This window comes from Choloepus didactylus, chromosome 4, assembly GCF_015220235.1.
Source record: "Choloepus didactylus isolate mChoDid1 chromosome 4, mChoDid1.pri, whole genome shotgun sequence".
NCBI lineage: Eukaryota > Metazoa > Chordata > Mammalia > Pilosa > Megalonychidae > Choloepus > Choloepus didactylus.
The window spans coordinates 92,300,080-92,320,981 of record NC_051310.1 but is presented as its reverse complement, the minus strand read 5'-3'; the positions used below and the strand labels follow the sequence as shown (position 1 = coordinate 92,320,981).

Sequence of the window (20,902 nt, the reverse complement as noted above, 5' to 3'; positions counted from 1 at the left end):
GCCCTCCTATTGGTCGCGCCGGGAGTCTCCCGCCTGCCTCTCGGGTAACCGCGGGACTCAGCGGGGAGCAGACGGGAAGTTGCGGCTGCCAGTTAGGCGGACTGGTCGGTTGGAGACTTCAAGCCACCCCGAGGCTGCGTAGGCCGTGCAGAGGGCACGCCGCATCGCCGGCCTGGGGTCTGGGAACCCGCGGACCGGGAAGCACCAGGCGCACCGAGGTTTCCGGCCGTCCGCGTGGGGGAGGCCGGGTCGCTGAGCGGCGGCGCGGCCACTCCCTCTCCAGTCAGGGAGCGAGGCCCAGAGCAGGGCGGCGGCTGGTCCCAAGGCGCACCGCGGCACCGCCGCCGGGTGCTGGCAGGCGGGTGAGCGGGCGGGCGGCCGGGAGCGTGGGGGCCGCCGCCTCCTGCAGGACGCCCTTGACCGGCTGGGCCACGGCGCGGGAGTGGGTCGGGCCCCCGGGGATGGCGGCCCCACCCCTTGGGTTCGAATCAGGGCGCTAACACCTTTCAGCGCTAGGCCCTCGGGCCTGGGCGGTCGCCGTAATGGCAGCCTCCACTTGCCTAGCGCTCGCCAAGGGCCGGGCTGTGCAACATTTCGCTCTGTGTCGTCCAAACAGCAGTTCTGTAGGACGGGTAGATTCCGTAACCCCATTTTACAGACTAGGAAATTGAGTTTTAAGGAGCTTGCCCAAGGGCACGCAGCTCGTAAGACCCAGAACCAGGATTCAAACCCCTGTTATACTGCAGAGTCTTTCTCCTAACCACTACAAGTTCTCTAATAATCTACACGAACTGCGATTTCCTCAGGAGAGGTATTGATGTTTCCCAAGGTTGCTTGAGGTTTAATTGCGAAAATATACCTAAAGTGACTGGCACAGTGCCTGGCATGCAGTAAGTGCTCAAGGAGTGTTGAATGTTAATATAGCACATAGTGCATATGTAATAAATAACACTGTGTCATCTGTCTCCTTTAGGATTTGTGGGCTGAAGGCAGGCATGGTCAGACCCATTTCATTGACAGGGAAACAGAGACAGGAAGTGTCTCTCTCCAAGTTACCCAGCCAATAGTAGCAGCCAAGCTGGAGCCCAAAGCCGGTTGTCCTGATTCCCAGCGGGGGGCTCCCTGCACCAATCATGAGCCGCCTGCTCTGGAAGAAGGTGGCCAGCGCCACCATAGGGCCAGGGCTGGTTCCAGTTCCGGGGCGCTGGGTCTCCAGCTCCGCCCTCGTCCCCGTCCCCAGCGACGGGCAGCAACTGCCGCCGCAGCCGCAAGCGCCATCCTTGGAGGGCGGGCAGCTGCGGCACAACCCGCTGCACATCCAGATGCTCTCCAGAGGGCTGCACGAGCAGATCTTCGGGCCCGGCGGGGAGATACCCGGAGAGGCCGCGGTGCAACGCAGCATCGAGCACCTGCAGAGGCACGGGCTCTGGGGGCAGCCAGTCGAGCCCTTGCCCGACGTGGCGCTGCGCTTGCCGCCCCTCTACGGGGGCAACCTGGACCAGCACTTCCGCATCCTGGCCCAGAAGCAGAGCCTGCCCTACCTGGAGGCGGCCAACTTGCTATTGCAGGCCCAGGTGCCCCCGCAGCCCCAGAGCTGGGCCTGGGCGGAGGGCTGGACCCGGTACGGCCCCGCGGGGGAGGCCGTACCCGTGGCCATCCCCGAGGAGCGGGCCCTGGTGTTCGACGTGGAGGTCTGCTTGGCAGAGGGAACTTGCCCCACGTTGGCGGTGGCCATATCCCCCTCGGCCTGGTAAGTGGGGGCCAAGTGGGGTGGGGACTTTAGCATGTTCGGGGGGGCAGCCTAATAGTTTGGTTCAGTGTGCGCTGTTTGTGGTGTGTGCTAGGTACTCTTCTAGGTACTGCGGATACAGTGGTGAACTAAACGGGCTTGACTCCTGCTTTCATGGAGCTCACTTTTTAGTGGGAGGTTACAGGCAGTAAACAAACACACAAGAAAATGTCAGGTAGTGTGGAGAATTACAGTAGAGTGTTATACTTGAGGCTAACTGGAGACCACTGTAGATCACCATGATTTGGTGACTTTACTCCCTTCCCTTATAGCTTCATGCCAGAAGTTGGTCTGAAAAGATACTTGAACATTGTTTCTGTTGTGGGATGCTGTTGGTTATTTTGGGCAGGAAGAGTCTCCTTTCACTGTCCCAGGCAGTACAAGACATTTAGCATCCCCATCCTCTCCTAAATGCCAAACCAAATCCCCCCATTTCTAAATGCCACCTGGTGGAGGGGGCACCCCCTTCTGCTACCCCAGTTGAGAAATACTGTGTCCTCCCAGCCTCCCAAACAGGCATTTTGGTCTCAAATAGGTATATCCAATCTCTCTCTTCTTTTTATAGAATTTTTAAGTGCAACCAAAGATTCTTTTTCAAACAATTGATTGATGGCAGTACTGTCCACCTGCTGTATGAAAGATGCAATAAGGCCCAGTATCAACAGAGTCCTAAACCGTTTCTCCCCTTTTTTTATTCTTCATTCCAGGATTAACATACTATTTACAACCTTAATGCTTTCAGGCATGGCCAGCAAAAAAAGTTGGCAGTTTCTTTATTCCTATTGGAAGCTACATCTTTGTAAAGAAAGCTGCGAAATGTTAAATATGCAGTTGAAAAATGGTGAAAACATGGCTAGATAAGGTAGGCACTGATGGCTGAAAAGAGCAAAACTAGATGATTCCTCATTGATTTAGTTTCAGTGACGATGAGAATCACAGTATTTATTATGTGACTTGATGGTCAAAATAAAGGGGAATATTGGCCATCATTGGAGAAGGTAAAGTAGGCCTTGGTGGCCGAAAGAAAATTAGGAAACCAGTGATAAGAAAGATTGCTGGTCATTTTTGGCCACCTGCAGTTCCCTTTTCTTTTCCTCCTCCTTCCTTTCCTAACTTTTTTACTTCTCTCATCTTTCTCTCCCTGACCTTCCCATCCTCTCATTCTCATTCCATTTTTGCTTAGTTTTGCCTGGTGACAGAAGTCATCAATGAGGCCTGGGCTTCTGCTGGGATCTTCCTTCTGCGAGTCTGACTGGTGGGTGGTGGTGGGTGCCAGATGGTTCCCTTGTAGCAGTCCATTTTAACACAGGCATGTCCCTACCACATGACTGCGTGACATCAGGTACCTGGCCAGTCCATGGTTCCCGGTGGGAGGGGAAGGCTTGGAGAGTCCAAACCTCCACAGGGCTGTTGGTAAGTTCTTGTGGTCATCAGCCTAGAGGGATATTACACAGGCCATCAGCCTTTATCCAGGATTCACAATAGAACTGTAGGTATTAACGGTGTGTGTTCTGCTTGTCATAAATTTACAAAAGTATTTGCATTTTGGCTTTCTTTTCCTCACAAATAAGTTTATAAGAAGATGGCTTTTTACATAGTTACAGACCTTGTCTTGATATCAGTATGGGTTTTTTAAAAATTGCAACTAAAGTCCTTGTCATCACTATAGCCTCAAATATATGGCATTTTCTAGCTTTTTCCTCTTGTTTTTAAGGGCTTTGAGCTTTTTGACATGCTGAATTAAAAGGTGGGGGTGGGGTGGTTTTCAGCTTGAGTCTATGGGGGAGATCCCCACCATTTGGAGTGTGAATTAGATTTTGCCAGGTTTAAAACCAGGGCTGTCTTCTTTGCTGTTTTTTTTTTTCCCCCTTGAAAGAGACTAGTTTCATGTTTGTTTAAACTGTTGAGGTAGATAATCCTCCTCCCCTCTATATGGGTTTGCAGGGAGCGCCTTTGCAGCTGTGGTGTTCACACATGTGGCCTCATCACTCACTTTGACGCTGAGCAGATCTGAGTAGGCCTTGACCCTTTGGAACAATCTGTGGTTTGCAACAGGCATTTCCTCAGCAACCATTTCACTGCACTTAGCCTTGTGCAACTAACTCCCAGCCTTTTCCTGAATCAACTTCAGGCTCCCCACAGGCAGCAGTCACCCCTGTCCCTCCCACCTCATCCCTAGCACATATGCATACATTCTTCCCATTCTGGCACTCCCTTGCTTGCACTGAGGGTGGTTGCTGGGAGAGGCACAGCACCTTCTACAAGGTGCAGGTTTTGCACTTGTCCTTCAGGATCTTTCCAGCCGTCAGATGATTCATCCTGTACATGTGTGCAGCATTTGTCATTTTCTTGCCACTTTAAATTTTTTTTTAAAAATCTCTGCTTTGGGTTCTGTTATAATCATCTACCTCCTTTACTAGCTGTTTTGTGCTTATAGACGTGAGGGGTTGATAATATTCATAAAACACCTCGGAGCCAAACATAGACTCGGTGAACACTGGGCCTAAACAACACCTTAATGGCCCAGGCTGAGATGCCTGCATGTGACCCCAGTTCTATGGCATTTAGCTCTGTTTCCATCTGTGGAAGTTTGAAAGTAGAGAAATGTTAGTAAACTGCCCCCCTCACAACTCCCCACCTGGTCTTTAGCTCTGTGAGGGTTAGGAGTGCCCCTTGGTCTCCCGCGTGTCCCAGCTGCTAGTGCATGACCTGGCATGTGGTGGTGGGTGTGCGGTGGGTGCTGTGGAGCAAAAGTCTAATGCCTGCATGTGAACCTGCCTGTTTCTCCCTTCCCCAGGTATTCCTGGTGCAGCCGGCGGCTGGTGGAAGAGCGTTACTCCTGGACCAGCCAGCTGTCGCCGGCTGACCTCATCCCCCTGGAGGTGCCTGCCAGTGCTGGTGGCCCCACCCAGTGGGACTGGCAGGAGCGGTTAGTGGTGGGGCACAATGTTTGCTTTGACCGAGCTCACATCAGGGAGCAGTACCTGATCCAGGTAAGGCTCCTGCAGCCACCTGCAGGTTTTGGCTTCGGTGGGACTAGGAGCCCTAATCTCAGTGGTTGGGGAAGGCATTGCTTTTTCTGGCCAGTCTCTCCATCCCCTTTGCAGTAGCTGCAGGGCCTCCTGTTGACCAGCCCTGTCAGCTGTTCTTCCCCCAGGACCTGCCTAGTACAGGACATCTGAGTTGTCAGAGGAGTAATGGTTGTTATCTTTGTGTGGCCTTTTACAGCTTGGCATGGGTGTTTGAAGGTTTTCAGCCTCAAAGCTTGGGCTCACATCCTTTGTCAGCACTCACTAGCAGTGTGAACTCCATAACATCCTTGAGCCTCAGTTTCCTTATTTGTAAAAAGAGGGAGATAACAGAAGTGGCCTCATGGGATTGTTTGGAAGATTAGAACAATGCATATGTGTACAACACTCAGAACTGTGCCTGGTGTGTGGTAATGACAGCTCTGTATCTGATGAAAAGTGCTTTTTCATTGTTTTCATGACAGCTGGATAAGACAGGGCAGGTGAGGACATCCTTAGCCTGCAGATTCTGAAGCTCAGACAGCCTTGATGACTTGCTCAGGGCCTCAGAATTTGTCGGTGGCAGGCCTGAGGCTGGAGGCCAGACCTCATAGCTCCAAAGGCCTGTTTTGGCCACTCTGCACCTGAGTTGCCCCTTAGAGCTGTTGCTAGATGCTAGGAAGAACTGTGTGTGGGGATTGAGCCAGGCCCCTCATGGTTGAGGGATGAGCATGAGCAAGCACAAAGATTGTGTCTGTAGCATTAGAAGGCCGTGTGAGGAGCTGGCTTGAGGCTAGGGGTTGAGGCCACTGGAGTACTGGTAAGCTGGCCCCCTCTGGCTGTAGCCTCTCTCCTCCTCCTCAGGGCTCCCGCATGCGCTTCCTGGACACCATGAGCATGCATATGGCCATCTCAGGGCTAAGTGGCTTCCAGCGCAGCCTGTGGATAGCAGCCAAACAGGGCAAGCACAAGGTCCAGCATCCCACACAGCAAGGCCGGAAGTCCCAGAGCAAAGCCAACGGCCCGGCGGTGAGAACATACTGTGGGTGGGCCAGAGTGGGCACTTGGGACCCTCTCGCCAGCCTGCCTATTTGGCCTGAGGCTGAGCTTATCACCTGTGGCCTTTGCTCTGGCCCTCAGATCTCATCCTGGGACTGGCTAGACATCAGCAGTATCAACAATCTGGCAGATGTGCACAGCCTCTATTTTGGGGGGCCTCCCCTAGAGAAGGAGCCCCGAGAATTGTTTGTCAAGGGCAGCATGAAGGATATCCGGGAGAATTTCCAGGTATGGTGCTGGAGAGTGGGGATTTGGGGAGTGGGCTTTGGCAGACCCCTGGCTGAACCCTGGGTGGTCCAGCTACCAGGCCTGACCCTGGCACCCGGTGGTGGCAGTGGGATGGCTGTCCACCCAGCGCCTTCCTGTCACCTTGTGCCAGGACCTGATGCAGTACTGTGCCCAGGACGTGTGGGCCACCCATGAGGTTTTCCAGCAGCAGCTACCGCTTTTCTTGGAGAGGTGAGGAAGAGCCCATGTGGGAATCCCTGGGGGTCAGTGAGTTTTTGGTTCTTGGCCCACTGTAATCAGGTGGCACTGTTTCTTTCTCATTGTTTCTGGGCTGAAAGAAAGGAGCCAGTGTCTGTCCAGTGGTGTCTGCTTGGGCTCTAGACTCTGGATTTCTGTTGAGGCCCTGGAGGGGAGGACCAAGGGGTGTGCTTGTGTTTTATGTGTATGGTCCCAGTTTATTAAGCATCTCCTTTGTAACCAGACCCTGAGCCAAAGGCTTCACGACCATCCTGGTTATGTTTACTAGTAAGTCAGTCTTAGGAAGTGGTCAGAATCAGAAGCATTAGCCAGACCTGGTTTAGATACTGACCCCATCGTATGCTACCTGTTTGACCTTGGGCAAGTTACTTGGTTTCTCTGAGTTTCAGTGTTTTCAGCTGTGGAACATATAGGTATACTTTACCACCCCAGTTCTGAGGTTCATAGACTAACCTTTGTGGGTATGGGGCTATTGGCACAATGCCTGCACAGTAATTTCCTCAGCAAATGGCAGCCATTATCATTTTGTGATCTCTAGTTTCTTACATTAACCCTGAGGATAGGGATATTATTATTTCCATTTTATAGGTGAAAGAACTGAGGCTCAGAGAGATGCAGTAACTTGCCCAGGGCCCCGTTACTAGGATGTGATGAACTGGGATCCAGACCCCTGGCTGGAGCAATGTCACATGGGCAATTGGGTTGATACTTGCCACACCGGCTCAGGGATGGGCCAAAGCCTTGCCTCCTGTGGTTGTTCATGGTTGCTCCTGGCATTTGCCCCCAAGGTGTCCCCACCCTGTGACCCTGGCGGGCATGCTGGAGATGGGTGTCTCCTACCTGCCTGTCAACCAGAACTGGGAGCGTTACGTGGCAGAGGCACAGAGCACCTATGAGGAGCTCCAGCGGGAGATGAAGAAGTCGCTGATGGACCTGGCCAACGATGCCTGCCAGCTGCTCTCAGGAGAGAGGTAGCCAGGGCCAGGCCTTGGGTGGGCAGGATCAAGGCAGGGGACAGGGGCAGGTGGGAGGCCTGGCCTTTGGCTCGGCCTTAGCCCTGCCCTGTGGACTGGCACTGCAGGTACAAACATGACCCCTGGCTCTGGGACCTGGAGTGGGACGTGCAAGAGTTTAAGCAGAAGAAGGCAAAGAAGGTGAAGAAGGAGCCAGCTGCAGCCAACAAGTTGCCCATCGAGGGGCCTGGGGCCCCTGGGGAACCCAAGGATCAGGAAGGTGGGGAGCACGGGTGGGAGGTGGGGCAGGGATGATCCCTGGGAAGGTCCTAGGACCCGGGAGGCCCTTGGAAGTGGCTACTCCAGCCTTCTGGAGCTGAGCAGGCTTGGGTAGGTCTTTCCAAGAGTCCGTTCCCTGTTTCTGATTGCCTCCCCTGCCCTGCGCAGACCCTGGCCCTCCCGGTGAGGAGGAGGAGTTTCAGCGAGATGTCACAGCCCGTGCCTGCCTGCAGCAGCTGAAGGGGACCACAGAGCTCCTGCCCAAGCGATCCCAGCACCTTCCTGGACACCCTGGGTGAGCCCTTGTCCACCCACTGGCATATCAGAATCCACCCTTACCCCCTCATTCCCAGGACATCTCTTGTCTTCTTTTCCCATTGCAGTGTTCCTCCAGCACAGGAGGCAGCATGCACGTATGCAGTTAGTAACCTGTGGCCCTCCATCTACTCCATCTGCCGCAACACACTCATTTGTTCCTTGACCCCATGGCTTGTTTTACTCATTCAGTAAAAGGGCACTGAGTACCTCATGTCCCGTGGCAGTCACTGGGGATTCGTTCAGTTGGAAATTCCATCCCTTTCAAGTAGCTCCTCTTCCCTTGGAGGAGCCAGGCATGCAGCTGGTGTTTATATCCGTGGTGAGACACAACAATGAACAATGTTGAGGCAGTGCCTGCACTCTGCCTGGGGAAATCAGGGACAGCTTCCTTGGAGGAGGTGACCCTTCCTTTGCACCTTGTAGCATGGGCAGATGAGAAAACGAGGGCAGTCAGAGGGAAGAGCTTGCGTGAGCCTGAGCATGAGAGTGCCCCGGGTGCTTTGTGTGCCTCATCCTAGCCTGGGCCTGGTAACAGATGTGAGTGACAGCTCTGAAGCAACTGGTGTGTTTCTAGAGCAGCAGGGAGGTCTGGTGGGTATGGAGGGCAGATCTTTTCCCTCCTCTGGCCAGAGTCATCCTGGATAAAATGGAGCTTGGGAAGGAACCTGGGCTGGGGTGTGCTTGTAGTTCCTGGCTTCTTACTAGTTGTGTGGGGCTGATGTAGGGTCTTTTTTCTTGAGGTCATTTGTATTATTCTCTGGGAATTCTATGGGCATCCTGGCCAAAGCATCCCAGAGAAAGGGAGGGTGGCTGTCAGCTGGGTCAAATACCTGGAGCCTTGGTGGGTGGGGTAGGGCTTGCCATGGGAGAAAGAACCTTCCTTGCAGTCACATGCTGTCCCCTCCCCCAATGTGACACTGCTTTCTTCTTGGTGGAGCATAGGTGGTACCGGAAGCTCTGCCCCCGGTTTGATGACCCTGAATGGACCCCAGGTCCCAGCCTCCTCAGCCTCCAGATGCGGGTCACACCTAAACTCATGGCACTGACCTGGGATGGCTTCCCTCTGCACTATTCAGAGCGGCATGGCTGGGGCTATCTGGTACCTGGGCGGCGGGACAACCTGGCTCAGATGCCAACGGGCACTGCCCTAGCGTCGGCTGGGGTGGCCTGCCCCTACAGGTAAGGCTCAGGGGCGGAAGGTGCTGGAGCCCAGGGATCCCTTCGGCTTGCTGGACAAACCAAGCCCAGCATGGGCCAATGGGAAGAGCTTGGTCCAAGAGTCTGGGTTCTGGTTCTTTTTTCTATGGTTCCCCTTTCCCTCTGGACCCTGCTCTGTGCCCAACAGCACAGCTGCAATTACAGGGACATGCAGGGAAGGGCTGTTGGAAGTGAAGTGGCAGGGGTGATGGGCTTTGTTTGTTTTTCTTTTTCAGTATAATTTACTGAACACTAATTATGTGCTGGGCATTGTGTTATTAAACATTTTGCAGTGCTTACTCAATTTTTCCTCAAGCAGCCCATTAAGATAGGATGGTTCTTTCCATTTTGTAGTTGACAAAACAGAGGCTTGGGGAAGTTAATTGACTTGTCTAAGATCGCAAACATTGAGCTTTTGATAAGCAGATGTTGGGGAGACACCATTGCCCTTGAAAGTGGCCCAGAACTGAAAGACTTCTGGCTCTGCTGGGCAGTCTGAGACACTTTGGGGGCCTTGGGATGAAAGGGGCTGGGGTTGGACTTGCTCTTTTGAGTCAAACGGTGGGTAAGGGGCAGGGGCCAGCCTGGGGTGGGGGCTCCAGGACCTGACTTTCCAGCTACTCTGCTCCCAGACCTTCTCCTGGGGAGGCAGCCAGTCTGGTGTAGAGGAACTTGGATTTGAGTCAGACCAGGCCTGTCACCAGTATACTATGTTACCTTTAGTTTGTCACTCAGTGACTAAAAAAAAAAACAGGGAAAGCGCTGCAAACTTCTTCCTCAGAGCTGATTCTGAGCATTAAACAAAGGGAATTGTGGAAGGCCCCCAGCACCCCTGGCCCAGAGCGGGCATCTGGTAATTGGAGGCTGCTGCTGCTATTCTCTGCCCAGAGCCATCGAGTCCCTGTACAGGAAGCACTGTCTCGAACAGGGGAAGCAGCAGCTGGAGGCCCAGGAGGCAGGCCTGACTGAAGCGTTCCTGCTCACTGACAACAGCGCTATGTGGCAGACGGTAAGGGAAGGGCTCCAAGTTTGAGCTCTGAAAAGGGGTCTCTTCTCCTAGGGAAGAGGCAGCATTTTGGGTGGGGGGCAGAGCACTGAATGAGCTAAGAAGTTGTTCACTCCTGGTCAGCCTGGGCCGTCCGAGGTTACTTCAGAGAGGGACTAGGGGAACTGGGCTGACCCAGGCTCCTGCTTCACTCTCTTGGTCCCCTTCTCCAGGTGGAAGAACTGGGCTGCTTAGAACTGGAGGCTGAGGCCAAGATGGAGAACTTCAGAGCTGCAGTGCCAAGTCAACCCCCAGCTCTGGTGAGAGGGGTGCCTGCTCAGAGGTTCTCTGGGTGGGTGTTGGGTAGTAGAGGCTGGTTCTTCCCCATGTTGCTATCCCCACCAGAGAGTTTCCTAGGTCTTGGGAGGTTTGGAGATGCTGTCCTGCCTTGGGTGGCCCCACACCTGTTGGAGGCCAAGGAGGAAGCCTGATACCTTGTGGCCATCCTGTCATTGCCTAGCTCCCTGGTGATGGTTTCAGGCCCTTTTCCCACTCCCCTACCCCCTGGCACTCGCTGAATGCAGGTGCTGGAGCAGGGCCTGATCTAGGTGTGTGGCCCCCACAGACTGTCCCTTGTGACCCCAAAGTCAGCCAGCCCACCTTTCACCATGGCAACGGGCCTTACAACGATGTGGATGTCCCTGGCTGCTGGTTTTTCAAGCTCCCTCATAAGGTGTGTCCTGGTTCATGTCTGTCCTGTGGTGGCCTCACTGTGCTCAGGGCTTCCCACCACGAGACTGCCCTTTCTGTGGGAATGACAGTAGTCATGGAACAGAGTGTGATCTTGGTCATCACATATCCAGATCTGAGCTTTTGTTTTTTTCTTCTGTTAATTGGGTGGTGAGGGGCATGGTGGTAGAATGACCTTGTGCATGTCAAGTGCCTGGCATCACATCTAGTACATGAGAGGGTCTTCTGACTGTTAGCTGTTACTGTGAGGGGAGCCATGCTTTTTTATGTCTATGTGTCTTCATCCTTCCTATGTCTGTGTGGGGGTCGAGGGGGTGGGGGTGCAATCAGGGATTGCCCCATACTGCTTGAGGTTCTGGGCTACAAACTGGAAGAAGCCCAGGGGTACAGGGTAGAATTCCCCAGCTGGGAATCTGCCACCTGCCCACAGCCTCTGCTTCCTCTGCCCTATCCAGGATGGGAACAGCTATAATGTGGGGAGCCCCTTCGCCAAGGACTTCCTGCCAAAGATGGAGGATGGCACTCTGCAAGCTGGCCCAGGAGGTGCCAGTGGGCCCCGTGCCCTGGAAATCAACAAAATGATTTCTTTCTGGAGGAATGCCCATAAACGTATCAGGTGGGCCACCATGGGAAGGCAGAGACAGGCCTGTCTGTGTCCCTGGTGAGGTTTCTGCAGCTCTGGGACTCCCTTTCCCAGTCTCCCATCCAGGGACTCGTGACTTGGGTTGGGCTACAACAGAGGGACAGCTAAGCTATGGTCTAGAGGCCTGTCTGCTTGTCCCAGTGCCATGTGACCTCAGGCAAGTCTCTTTCCCACTCTAGCTTCAGTGTTCCTGTTTGTGTGAAAAGAATTGTGCTGTAGGATCTTGATAGCCCTGCCTGACTCTTAAAGAACCCATTGGTGTTATTATTGGAGCCATGGATGTGGCTGAGAACCATGGAGAGCTGGTGTCCTGTAAGCTCGGTTGGGGGCTGGGAATGGCAAATGGAGTCATCTTGAATTCAGGCTAGTTCCAAGGTTGTTAGTGGCCACCAGCACACTGTTTTGAGAAGGGTACTGTGATGGGTTGTTAAGTCTGCCTTGTGCATGGGAAGAGGCAGCGGAGCATGGTTGCTGATGTTAGGTGTCTTATGGATACCTAATGATAAGGGCAGGAGCTGCCTGAGAGGCCTGGTCAGTTCCCAGACCTCTTAACGCTCTCATTGGTGTATTATAGGGTCCCACAGCAGTCCTAGAGCTGGACGGGTGAGGGCCATGGTGGAATGGGAGGTATATTCTGTTCTCCCTAGCTGTGCTGACCCTCAGCCTGTCTGTTCCTACAGCTCCCAGATGGTGGTGTGGCTTCCCAGGTCTGCTCTGCCCCGTGCTGTGACCAGGTATGGCCTGCTGAATGGTCATGGGGATAGAACTGAGTGAGGTCCTAGGGTCAGAGCAACTGCTGAGACTCATCCTCCTTTCCCCCCAGGCACCCAGACTATGATGAGGAAGGCCGCTATGGGGCCATCCTGCCCCAGGTGGTGACTGCTGGTACCATCACCCGCCGGGCCGTGGAACCCACATGGCTCACTGCCAGCAATGCCCGGGTATGTGACCTCTGGCCCTGGCTCTTCTGTCTGTTTCTAGAAACTGGGATCTCAGAGGGCCTTTAGGGAGTTAGCCAAGAGAATGAAAAGGAACCAAAGATCTGGGTCAGGCAGGACTTGAATTCAAATGTGGCTTCACAGTTCCTGTTCATTTTTCAAGTAAATGTGTTCTGGGCACCTGCCCCTAGCCAGGCACTGACAGGCATAATAGCCAGAGCTCTTATGAGACCGTGTAGGTGAGGGGTCTGGTATGGGACCAGGTACATAGTAGGATTCTTTATTGGGTACCCCCATTGCTGAATGGGGTCATCCTAGAACTGTGGAATTTGGGAGCAGTGGTGTCTGATATTCCCTGAGGCTGTCCCTCAGGACAGACCCTAGCAATCCTTCACTCAACTCTAGAGGTGGGAGGAATCTCATCTGGGCATTTGGGTAGGGCCTGACCTCACTCTTCCCATAGCCTGACCGAGTAGGCAGTGAGTTGAAGGCCATGGTGCAGGCCCCACCCGGCTACATCCTTGTGGGTGCTGATGTGGACTCCCAGGAGCTGTGGATTGCAGCTGTGCTTGGAGATGCCCACTTTGCTGGCATGCATGGTGAGTAGGAGCCTGTGTTGGGGCGAGGGTGGAGGTAGCTTGACCCCTCTGGACCCAGGTGGGTGGGCAGATATATTTCTGAGCCTCCTTTCTCATGCTGCCTTCCCCAGGATGCACAGCCTTTGGGTGGATGACACTGCAGGGCAGGAAGAGCAGGGGCACCGATCTGCATAGTAAGACAGCCGCCACTGTGGGCATCAGCCGCGAACATGCCAAGGTCTTCAACTATGGCCGCATCTATGGGGCTGGGCAGCCCTTCGCTGAGCGCCTACTAATGCAGTTCAACCACCGGCTCACGCAGCAGGAGGCAGCCAAGAAGGCCCAGCAGATGTATGCTGTGACGAAGGGCCTCCGCAGGTAATCCATGTTAACCTCAGGGCCTCAGGCCTGCATTACTCTGGCTCTACTGCTCCCTTCTTTTTCTCCTTCTTGCCCTTTACCTGAGCTCTCGCCTGGCTTCTCTCCCTCCAGGATCGTCTGTCTTTGTGGTTATGACATTTTCTTGCAAGTCAGTCTTGAATGGTTTTTCCTGTGGGGCTAAAACTGTACTTTGGCATGTTGTCACCAAATTGTAACTGGTCAGTAGCTTTGGTTATGCAGCATAAACAGTAGTGCAGGGGTTGCAAACTCAAATGCCTACAAGTAATGAGAGCCCGTGAAGCAGGTAGGGGTAAGACCCTGATGGGAGGGCACTCTGGAAAACTGGAAAGTTTAAACTGATTTTGATAAGAGAAGAAAGCCTCAGCAGGCTTCCAGTTTACTTGCTTAGCTCTGGAGTTAGTGTTCCTCTGAAAGGGAGAGGTCCTGATAGTAATACCTGACATGCTGTGTGCTCAGGGTCTCAGCAGGCTCCCGGGAGGGGGAGGGAGTGTGAGGGAGGAGGTAGTTGCAACTTCTTTAGGTATAATATACGATATTCACATTTAAATTAGCTGACTCATTGTGAAACTCATCCCCTCACTAAAGATTTAAGTAAATGATAAACGGTATAGCAGTGTCTACATAAATACAGAAAAGAGGTATTTTCTGGAGTAGATTGGAGGTGCCTTGTGGTTGAATGAGGTGCGATTGGGAGTGGCTTGTACCACGGGCAGTGTGTGCCCATGGCTGCAAGGATGACAGTGATGAGTGAGGGTGAGCCCTAGGTAGTTGGGAAGACCTTTTAAAGAGTTTTGACCAGTGGTACAGGTAATGGGGAAGCAGTGGCACACCTTTGAGAAGGTGAGTGACATTGGTCAGGAGCATTTGGGGACAAGCATGGTGATGGTTACAGGTTGGACTTCTGAAGCTGGGAATCTGGGGCAATGGGAATTGAGAAGTGTAGAGCAGGCTTGGCTGTACACTTTCTCATTCTTTTTCCCTCATGCCCTGTTCCCTTTAAGGGGCAGCTCATTCTTTCTCCTGGATGGCCCTTTGCTGCCTCCTTAACTAATACAAGTCTCCTGTTGGTCTGTGAGCAGTTTAGTGTCTGAGGCATTAGCACAGTAAGAACAGTGGTAGCTCTTGTGTGGAGTCTCTTGTGCTTTATTGGGTTACTATGGGGTAGCCTAGGCATTGAAGCCAGAAAGGCCAGTTCCTGCCTAGGCTCCACCTCTTACAAGCTTTGTGATCACTTAGCCTCTCTGAGCCTTTGCGTTTTCCTCTGAAATAGAGCCTGTAGGGGATAGGAGGGTCTTGGAAATTAAGAGGTGGTATTTGAGTACCCTTAGCACAGGGCTTGGCACACAGTTGGCCCTCCCATGGGAATGATGGTGACATTGCCCCCAGGTATCGGCTGTCAGATGAGGGCGAGTGGCTGGTGAGGGAGTTGGACCTTCCCGTGGACAGGACTGAGGATGGCTTGGTTTCCCTGCAGGATCTGCGCAAGATCCAGAGAGAAGCTTCAAAGAAGTGAGAACCTTTTGTGTGTTAAGGATGGAGGGAGGGGTCCTGGCTGGTCCCAGAGAGTGGGTTGCTTTTTTAGTTCTGAAAGACTAAGCCTGCCCTCTCTTTGTTCCTGGTCCCCCAGGTCACACTGGAAGAAGTGGGAGGTGGTTGCTGAACGAATGTGGAAGGGGGGCACAGAGTCAGAAATGTTCAATAAGCTGGAGAGCATTGCTACATCTGACACACCGTGTACCCCGGTGCTGGGCTGCCGCATCAGCCGAGCCCTGGAGCCCTCAGTTGTCCAGGGGGAGGTACTTGCTACCCTTGGAGCATGGGGATAGAGGTCACTGGGAGGGCAGGGCTTCTCTAGGCCTCACTAATGTGTGCACATGGGGCCAGAGTGGGGCCTTCCCTGGGGCTCCTGCACTGTCCCCTACCCAAGTTAACTGGTGTGTGGCAAAGTCCCCCTCACCTGTACCTATTCTCCCTCTCCCAGTTCATGACCAGCCGTGTGAACTGGGTGGTACAGAGCTCAGCTGTGGACTACTTACACCTCATGCTTGTGGCCATGAAGTGGCTGTTTGAGGAGTTTGCCATTGATGGACGCTTCTGCATCAGCATCCACGACGAGGTGCGCTACCTGGTGCGAGAGGAGGACCGCTACCGTGCTGCCTTGGCCCTACAGATCGCCAACCTCTTGACCAGGTATGTGAGGCCCATGGTCCCTGTCCTGGCCATATGCTCATTTAAGGGGCTTTGGTTGAGAGCCCCCTTGGACTCAGTTGAGCAGCCCTGATCTTTTAGTTTTCATCTCCCCAGAAAGGAATCTTTTAACTTTTATCTCTAATTTTAAAAATATAAGAACAATTTTTTAAAAAGACTAGCCTCTGGATTTGAAACCGTCACATATCATACACCAAGACCAGATCACTGAGGTGGTCAGGGAAGTCGTTCCAAAGAGTTTTCAGACTGCTCCCATAGGAGCATACCATTCTGCTTAGAAAATGAAACGACACATTTTTCTCAATTGATAGAAATTGAGATGTTTTTCTTTCTTTCATAAATGTTTTCTTAAGTGCCAAAAGTTTGTTGTTCTGACTGCTAACAGGAGGAAACTCACAATGTAATTTAAAAATGTTTTATATATGTTATATATTGAGTTATATTTTCTTATAGTAAAATTCCTAGTTCATATGGTTGAATTAAATGATATTACAGTTTCATGTTGATCTGCCATTCAGAACCAGTTTGGAAACCATGATCTATCCTGATTAATAGGTAAACAAAAAATGTTCCCAATATTCAACACTGTCTTCATTATCTTTTTACTCATCTCCTAGGGATTATGCTTAACAAAGCTAATTGAAAGTCCTTATATATTCCCCAGACTCTGGCCCAGTAATTAAATTTTTTTTTACGATAATAAAGCGTACCAAACTGGAAAAAGTGCATTTCAGTATCCAGGTGGGAGGTGTCTGGCTTCTAGTTGGAAGACAGAAGTGCTGGGCTCTTCTGCTTAATTGACTTAGCTAAGTGAATAGACAGTTGGGTTTAGGGGAGCCCTCTGCTCTCAGGAATACTTGGTCCTTTCTCCTGGAGTGATAATCCTTTGTTCCCAGCAGGAACATGACTGAGAGAGAAGTTTGGGTCTCTTTCAGGTGCATGTTTGCCTACAAGCTGGGTCTGAATGACCTGCCTCAGTCAGTCGCCTTTTTCAGTGCAGTTGATATTGACCAGTGCCTCAGGAAGGAAGTGACCATGGATTGTAAAACCCCTTCCAACCCAACTGGGATGGAAAGGAGATACGGGATTTCCCCGGGTAAGCATAACACTTTTGTTCCTTTTTACACATAAGATGTAAGATGGACTAGAGGGTGATCTTGGGCGATAGGAAGTTTGGGTCCTCAGAGAAGACAAAATCACTCTTGTGCTATATATTCTTGGCTATTTAGTCTAAGGTGTACCCTGAGTCCAAAAGAACTTGATGTTCAGCTCACAAAGGAATGTCAGTTTCTAGAAAGCTGTTCACAGTAAATGAAGGAAGAAACCAGAGCTTCAAATATTCTATCTGTACTTGTCCCCTCTCTAACCACATCAGGATCATTTAAAAACAATTTATTGCATCAAATCAAAGTGCATTTTTTGATAAAAAGAAAGTGCACTTTAAATGCCAACAAGTAAATAAGAAGGCTTATTTTCTATTTAAATTGTATCTAAGAACTTATACAAAAAGGAAAGGGACTCTCCTAAATGTATCATTATTATTCCTGGCAGTTATTCTCAACCCACCTATTCTTCTTGGCCTGTACATTCATAAGCTCTTCATAAACTCCCTTTCTCACTTCTGAGTTAACACGTCTTAAGGAGATGCATACTAACCAACCTGCACTATCTTTCAGGTGAAGCACTGGATATTTACCAGATAATTGAACTCACCAAAGGCTCCTTGGAAAAATGAAGCCAGCCTGGACCATAGCTCTGCCTGGAGGCTCTGTATTTGCTCCTGTGGAGCTTCATCGGGGTGGTGCAGGCTCCCAAACTCAGGCTTTCAGCTGTGCTTTTTGCAAAAGGGCTTGCCTAAGGCTAGCCATTTTTCAGTAGCAGGGCCTGCCAAGAACGATTCTTTCTAACTGATGGTGCAGCTGAGTTCAATGGGCTCAGAACCAAGATGCCAATATCGGTGCAGGCTCTAGGACAAGGGGGCACTGTTGCTTGTTGAGCAAAAGAAAGCAGAAGCCCCCAAAGTTCACATTAACTCAGGCATTTCATTTTTTTTCCTTTTCTTCTTGGCTGGTTCTTTGTTCTGTCCCCTGTGCTCTGATGCAGTGTCCTGGAAGGGGAGAAAGGTAATGCTAACATGATAACCTGCTTAAGGCAGTGGAAATAAACCAACCAACCAACCCTTTATCTTTTCATCAAAGCCTGTGTTAGTCATGCTTTCCCCCTTTCCTATTTGCTGGAGGAAACGGTGCTGAAAAAGAGGAGGAGGGCTCCATGCTCCATAGCTTAGGGCAGGCTAACTCCTTTGGACTTACTATTATATCTGGAGAGATTCATGGGACAACATGAGAGATGGAACCTGACCTACAGCCTCAGACATCCAAATGCTAAATAACCCTCCTGAACTTAAATGGCAAATCGGTAGGTGAAGGGCACTGATGAGGCCAGGTTTGTTATGGCCTGGGTCTGATAATCTGAAGAATGCAATATAGGTTCAATTGTTTTGAGAAGCTGGAGAGCTAGGGTTTTATGTAAACTTCAAATTTTGAAATGGGCAGGGGCTACTAATTTGCTACCTCAGATGACAAAAATGTAGGTGTTAGAGGTAAGGAAACCTTGGGCTCTGCTCTAAAGATGCTGTGGGGATGGGGATGGGGTTGTGGTATCGTAATTGGTAAAACTAAAGGGAGTGGAACAAGCGAGAGGGAAAAGGAGGACAAATTTAGTTTGGCATGAATTGAAGGAAGCCCTACCTGAACTCAGCAGAGTGGTGCTACCATGCATGAGGGCATGGTATTAACACAAACAGGTTTCTGAGTCAGAATGCTATGACTACATGTATGTTAATGGTTCAAAAGGTCACAGGGAGAAAACTTGTAAGAAGACCCTGTTTTGTTACCACTCCCTTCCAGGAAATACCTATTAGAAATGCATACAGGTCTGGGCAACTTGGGATCAGGGTTCAAAACACCCTTCTAATGAGAATTCTTAATTTGGTCTTTGCCAGAACCACCTTTTAATCCTTTCCATCTGTTGGTTCTTGCCCTTCCACTAATCTGTGGCTGCTCCCAGATAGGCTAAGAACAACCAGCTAGGAAGGGTGGCTGGGGCTTGCTGCTGTTTAGACAGAAGCAGGCGCTGACCTCTTCATTTTCATCCTCCTCATCCTCTTGAAGAACCATGTCCAGGATGTTTCCTTTGATCTTGAAGTCCCGTGAGGTGCTGAGCTTCATGTGCTGCATGAGGTTCACCTGTGAGATTGTAAGCACAGGAGCATTACCCTACTTGGCTCCAATTTGTCCTGTCTGGACCAGCTCAAAATGTGCTCTGTGTAAGCTCTGACAAATCCTTCCATTTTTACTTATGCACCCACCCACTTGATCTGTTTTTCCATCAGTTTTCCATCAGATCTTTGGATTCAGGCCATCAGATCAGAAAAAGACCATAATTTAACTTTTTTCTCCCACTGCAGTCGTGCTGCTTTAGCTTGCAAAAGGTCCCATCAACAGGGTAAATGGAAATGGTAGAAAACTAGTGTGTTTACCTTGGACTTCTTAGAAAGGTAGATAAGAAATTTTTCATACTGTTCAATGGCAAAGATGAGGTTAGGGATTGGCTTGGTTTCCCGAAGAACTCTGGCCTACAGAGCAAAGAGAAGAATTAGTATCTAAATGTCAGGGTTCAAGGGTTTTTGAGGATTGCAGTCCTCTGAAGCTGTCACCTGCCAAACAGCTGTGAGTTATTTTTTTTAAATTAAATTCAGTTTTATTGAAATATAGTCATATACCATACAATCATCCATGGTGTACAATCAACTGTTCACAGTATGGTCATATAGTTATTCATTCATCACCACAATCTATTTCTGAACATTTTCCTTACATCAGAAAGAATAAGAATAAGAATAAAAAATAAAAGTAAAAAAGAACACCCAAGTCATCCCTCCCATCCTACCCTATTTTTCATTTAGTTTTTGTCCCCATTTTTCTACATCCATCCATACACTAGATAAAGGGAGTGTGATCCACAAGGTTTTCACAATCACACTGTCACCCCTTGTAATCTACATGGTTATACAGTCGTCTTCAGGGAGTCCAGACTACTGGGTTGGAGTTTGATAATTTACTTCTAGCTATTCCAATACATTAAAACCGAAACGGTATTATCTATATAGTGCATAAGAATGTCCACCAGAGTGACCTCTCAACTCCATTTGAAGTCTCTCAGCCACTGAAACTATTTTGTCTCATTTTGCATCCCTCCTTTGGTCAAGAAGATATTCTCTCAATCCCACGATGCTGGGTTCAGATTCATCCCCTGGGTCCAAATTCATCCCCAGGAGTCATATCCTGTGTTGCCAGAGATTTACACCCCATGTGGCGGGGGGTGGGCAGTGAGTTCACCTGCTGAGGTGGCTCAGAGAGAGAGGGCCACATCTGAGCAACAAAGAGGTACTCGGGAGACTCTTAGGCACAATTACATGCAAGTGTAGCCTCTCCTTTGCAGTAATGAGCTTCATAAGGGCAAGTCCCATGATAGGCAGCCATGAGCTACTAACTGCTCGTGGCTTTGGGGGAAAACTAGTCAGTCATAAACAAATGCAATTTTACTTACATACTAGCAATCTAAGATTTATGGCAGTTCAGTCTCATCAAAGGACCTAAATTCCCATGGAAATAGCACTGAAATCTCCCCATTTGTAATTTCTAAGTATTTGTTGTTTTCTAGGACCATTTGCAGGAGTTTGTTTTTTTGATTTGATAGTCTTAAAACAATGAACCCTCTTTGGCAGCCTGCTCCATTTCCTTTTTCTAATCTACATATGAATTTTCAGTGGTGAAATTATATCCCACCCACCCCCCACTTTAATTGTAACTTGTACATCCTTCCAAACATTTCGTATGCATGTATGTATATGTGCATTTATATACATTTTCAAAACATAGGACCTTTCCCAACTTAATATTTTTTTCACATTCTAGAATAATTCCATATCTAAACATTAGTTTTCCTTTTTTCATGTCTGCATAGTATTCTACAATACAGATGTACTATTAACTTATTTAGCCAGTTCTCTATTAATGGGTATTTTCATTATTTCACATAATTACAAACAATGTTGTTGGGACCATCGTGGTACACAGGTCTTAAATAATTTTTAGGATACTAAAAGTGGAATTGTTAATCCAAAGAGTACATACATCCTAAAACCAATGGTTTTTTGCTAATCTGCAAAGGAAAGGTTTAATTTATTTTTACCTTTGCCAGCAATGAACCAGAGTGCACACTTCTCTGTGGCTTTATTGAATTCT

The 20,902-nt window shown here is 50.2% G+C and overlaps 2 protein-coding genes across 5 annotated transcripts in view; one reads left to right on the top strand and one right to left on the bottom strand.

Moving 5' to 3' along the window:
- The first annotated feature begins 224 nt into the window (after nt 1-224).
- On the top strand, nt 225-17,785 carry POLG (DNA polymerase gamma, catalytic subunit). Of its 4 annotated transcripts, XM_037833021.1 has the most exons (22): nt 225-1,750; nt 4,587-4,782; nt 5,662-5,826; nt 5,938-6,084; nt 6,236-6,315; nt 7,131-7,313; nt 7,424-7,575; nt 7,743-7,869; nt 8,835-9,071; nt 9,978-10,098; nt 10,308-10,394; nt 10,700-10,807; nt 11,280-11,440; nt 12,148-12,201; nt 12,291-12,408; nt 12,869-13,004; nt 13,115-13,361; nt 14,772-14,894; nt 15,013-15,181; nt 15,367-15,575; nt 16,529-16,689; nt 17,270-17,785. In XM_037833021.1, exons 1-22 carry the CDS (start codon nt 1,134-1,136, stop codon nt 17,326-17,328), a joined length of 3,657 nt encoding a protein of 1,218 aa, XP_037688949.1. In that variant the 5' UTR covers nt 225-1,133; the 3' UTR covers nt 17,329-17,785. The 4 variants fall into 4 exon arrangements, 3 of the variants coding, with proteins under 3 accessions (XP_037688949.1, XP_037688950.1, XP_037688951.1); XR_005216356.1 differs by lacking the exons at nt 15,013-15,181; nt 17,270-17,785 and having other exon boundaries at nt 1,134-1,750; nt 14,860-14,894; nt 16,529-16,665; XM_037833022.1 differs by lacking the exons at nt 16,529-16,689; nt 17,270-17,785 and having other exon boundaries at nt 1,134-1,750; nt 14,860-14,894; nt 15,367-15,508.
- Nucleotides 16,971-20,902, bottom strand: part of FANCI (FA complementation group I) — a 132,514-nt gene continuing 128,582 nt past the window's right edge. The window contains 3 exon segments of the mRNA XM_037833024.1: nt 16,971-17,700; nt 18,734-18,841; nt 19,135-19,230. Coding sequence (XP_037688952.1) covers nt 17,617-17,700; nt 18,734-18,841; nt 19,135-19,230 — 288 coding nt within the window. The 3' untranslated portion in view covers nt 16,971-17,616.

Bases quoted from the DNA above. Each gene is read 5' to 3' on its own strand.
- POLG (XM_037833021.1), top strand. From the start codon at position 1,134: ATGAGCCGCCTGCTCTGGAAGAAGGTGGCCAGCGCCACCATAGGGCCA. The intron at 7,314-7,423 runs GTAGCCAGGGCC...CTGGCACTGCAG, and splicing joins CAGCTGCTCTCAGGAGAGAG to GTACAAACATGACCCCTGGC. The intron at 15,576-16,528 runs GTATGTGAGGCC...GGTCTCTTTCAG, and splicing joins ATCGCCAACCTCTTGACCAG to GTGCATGTTTGCCTACAAGC.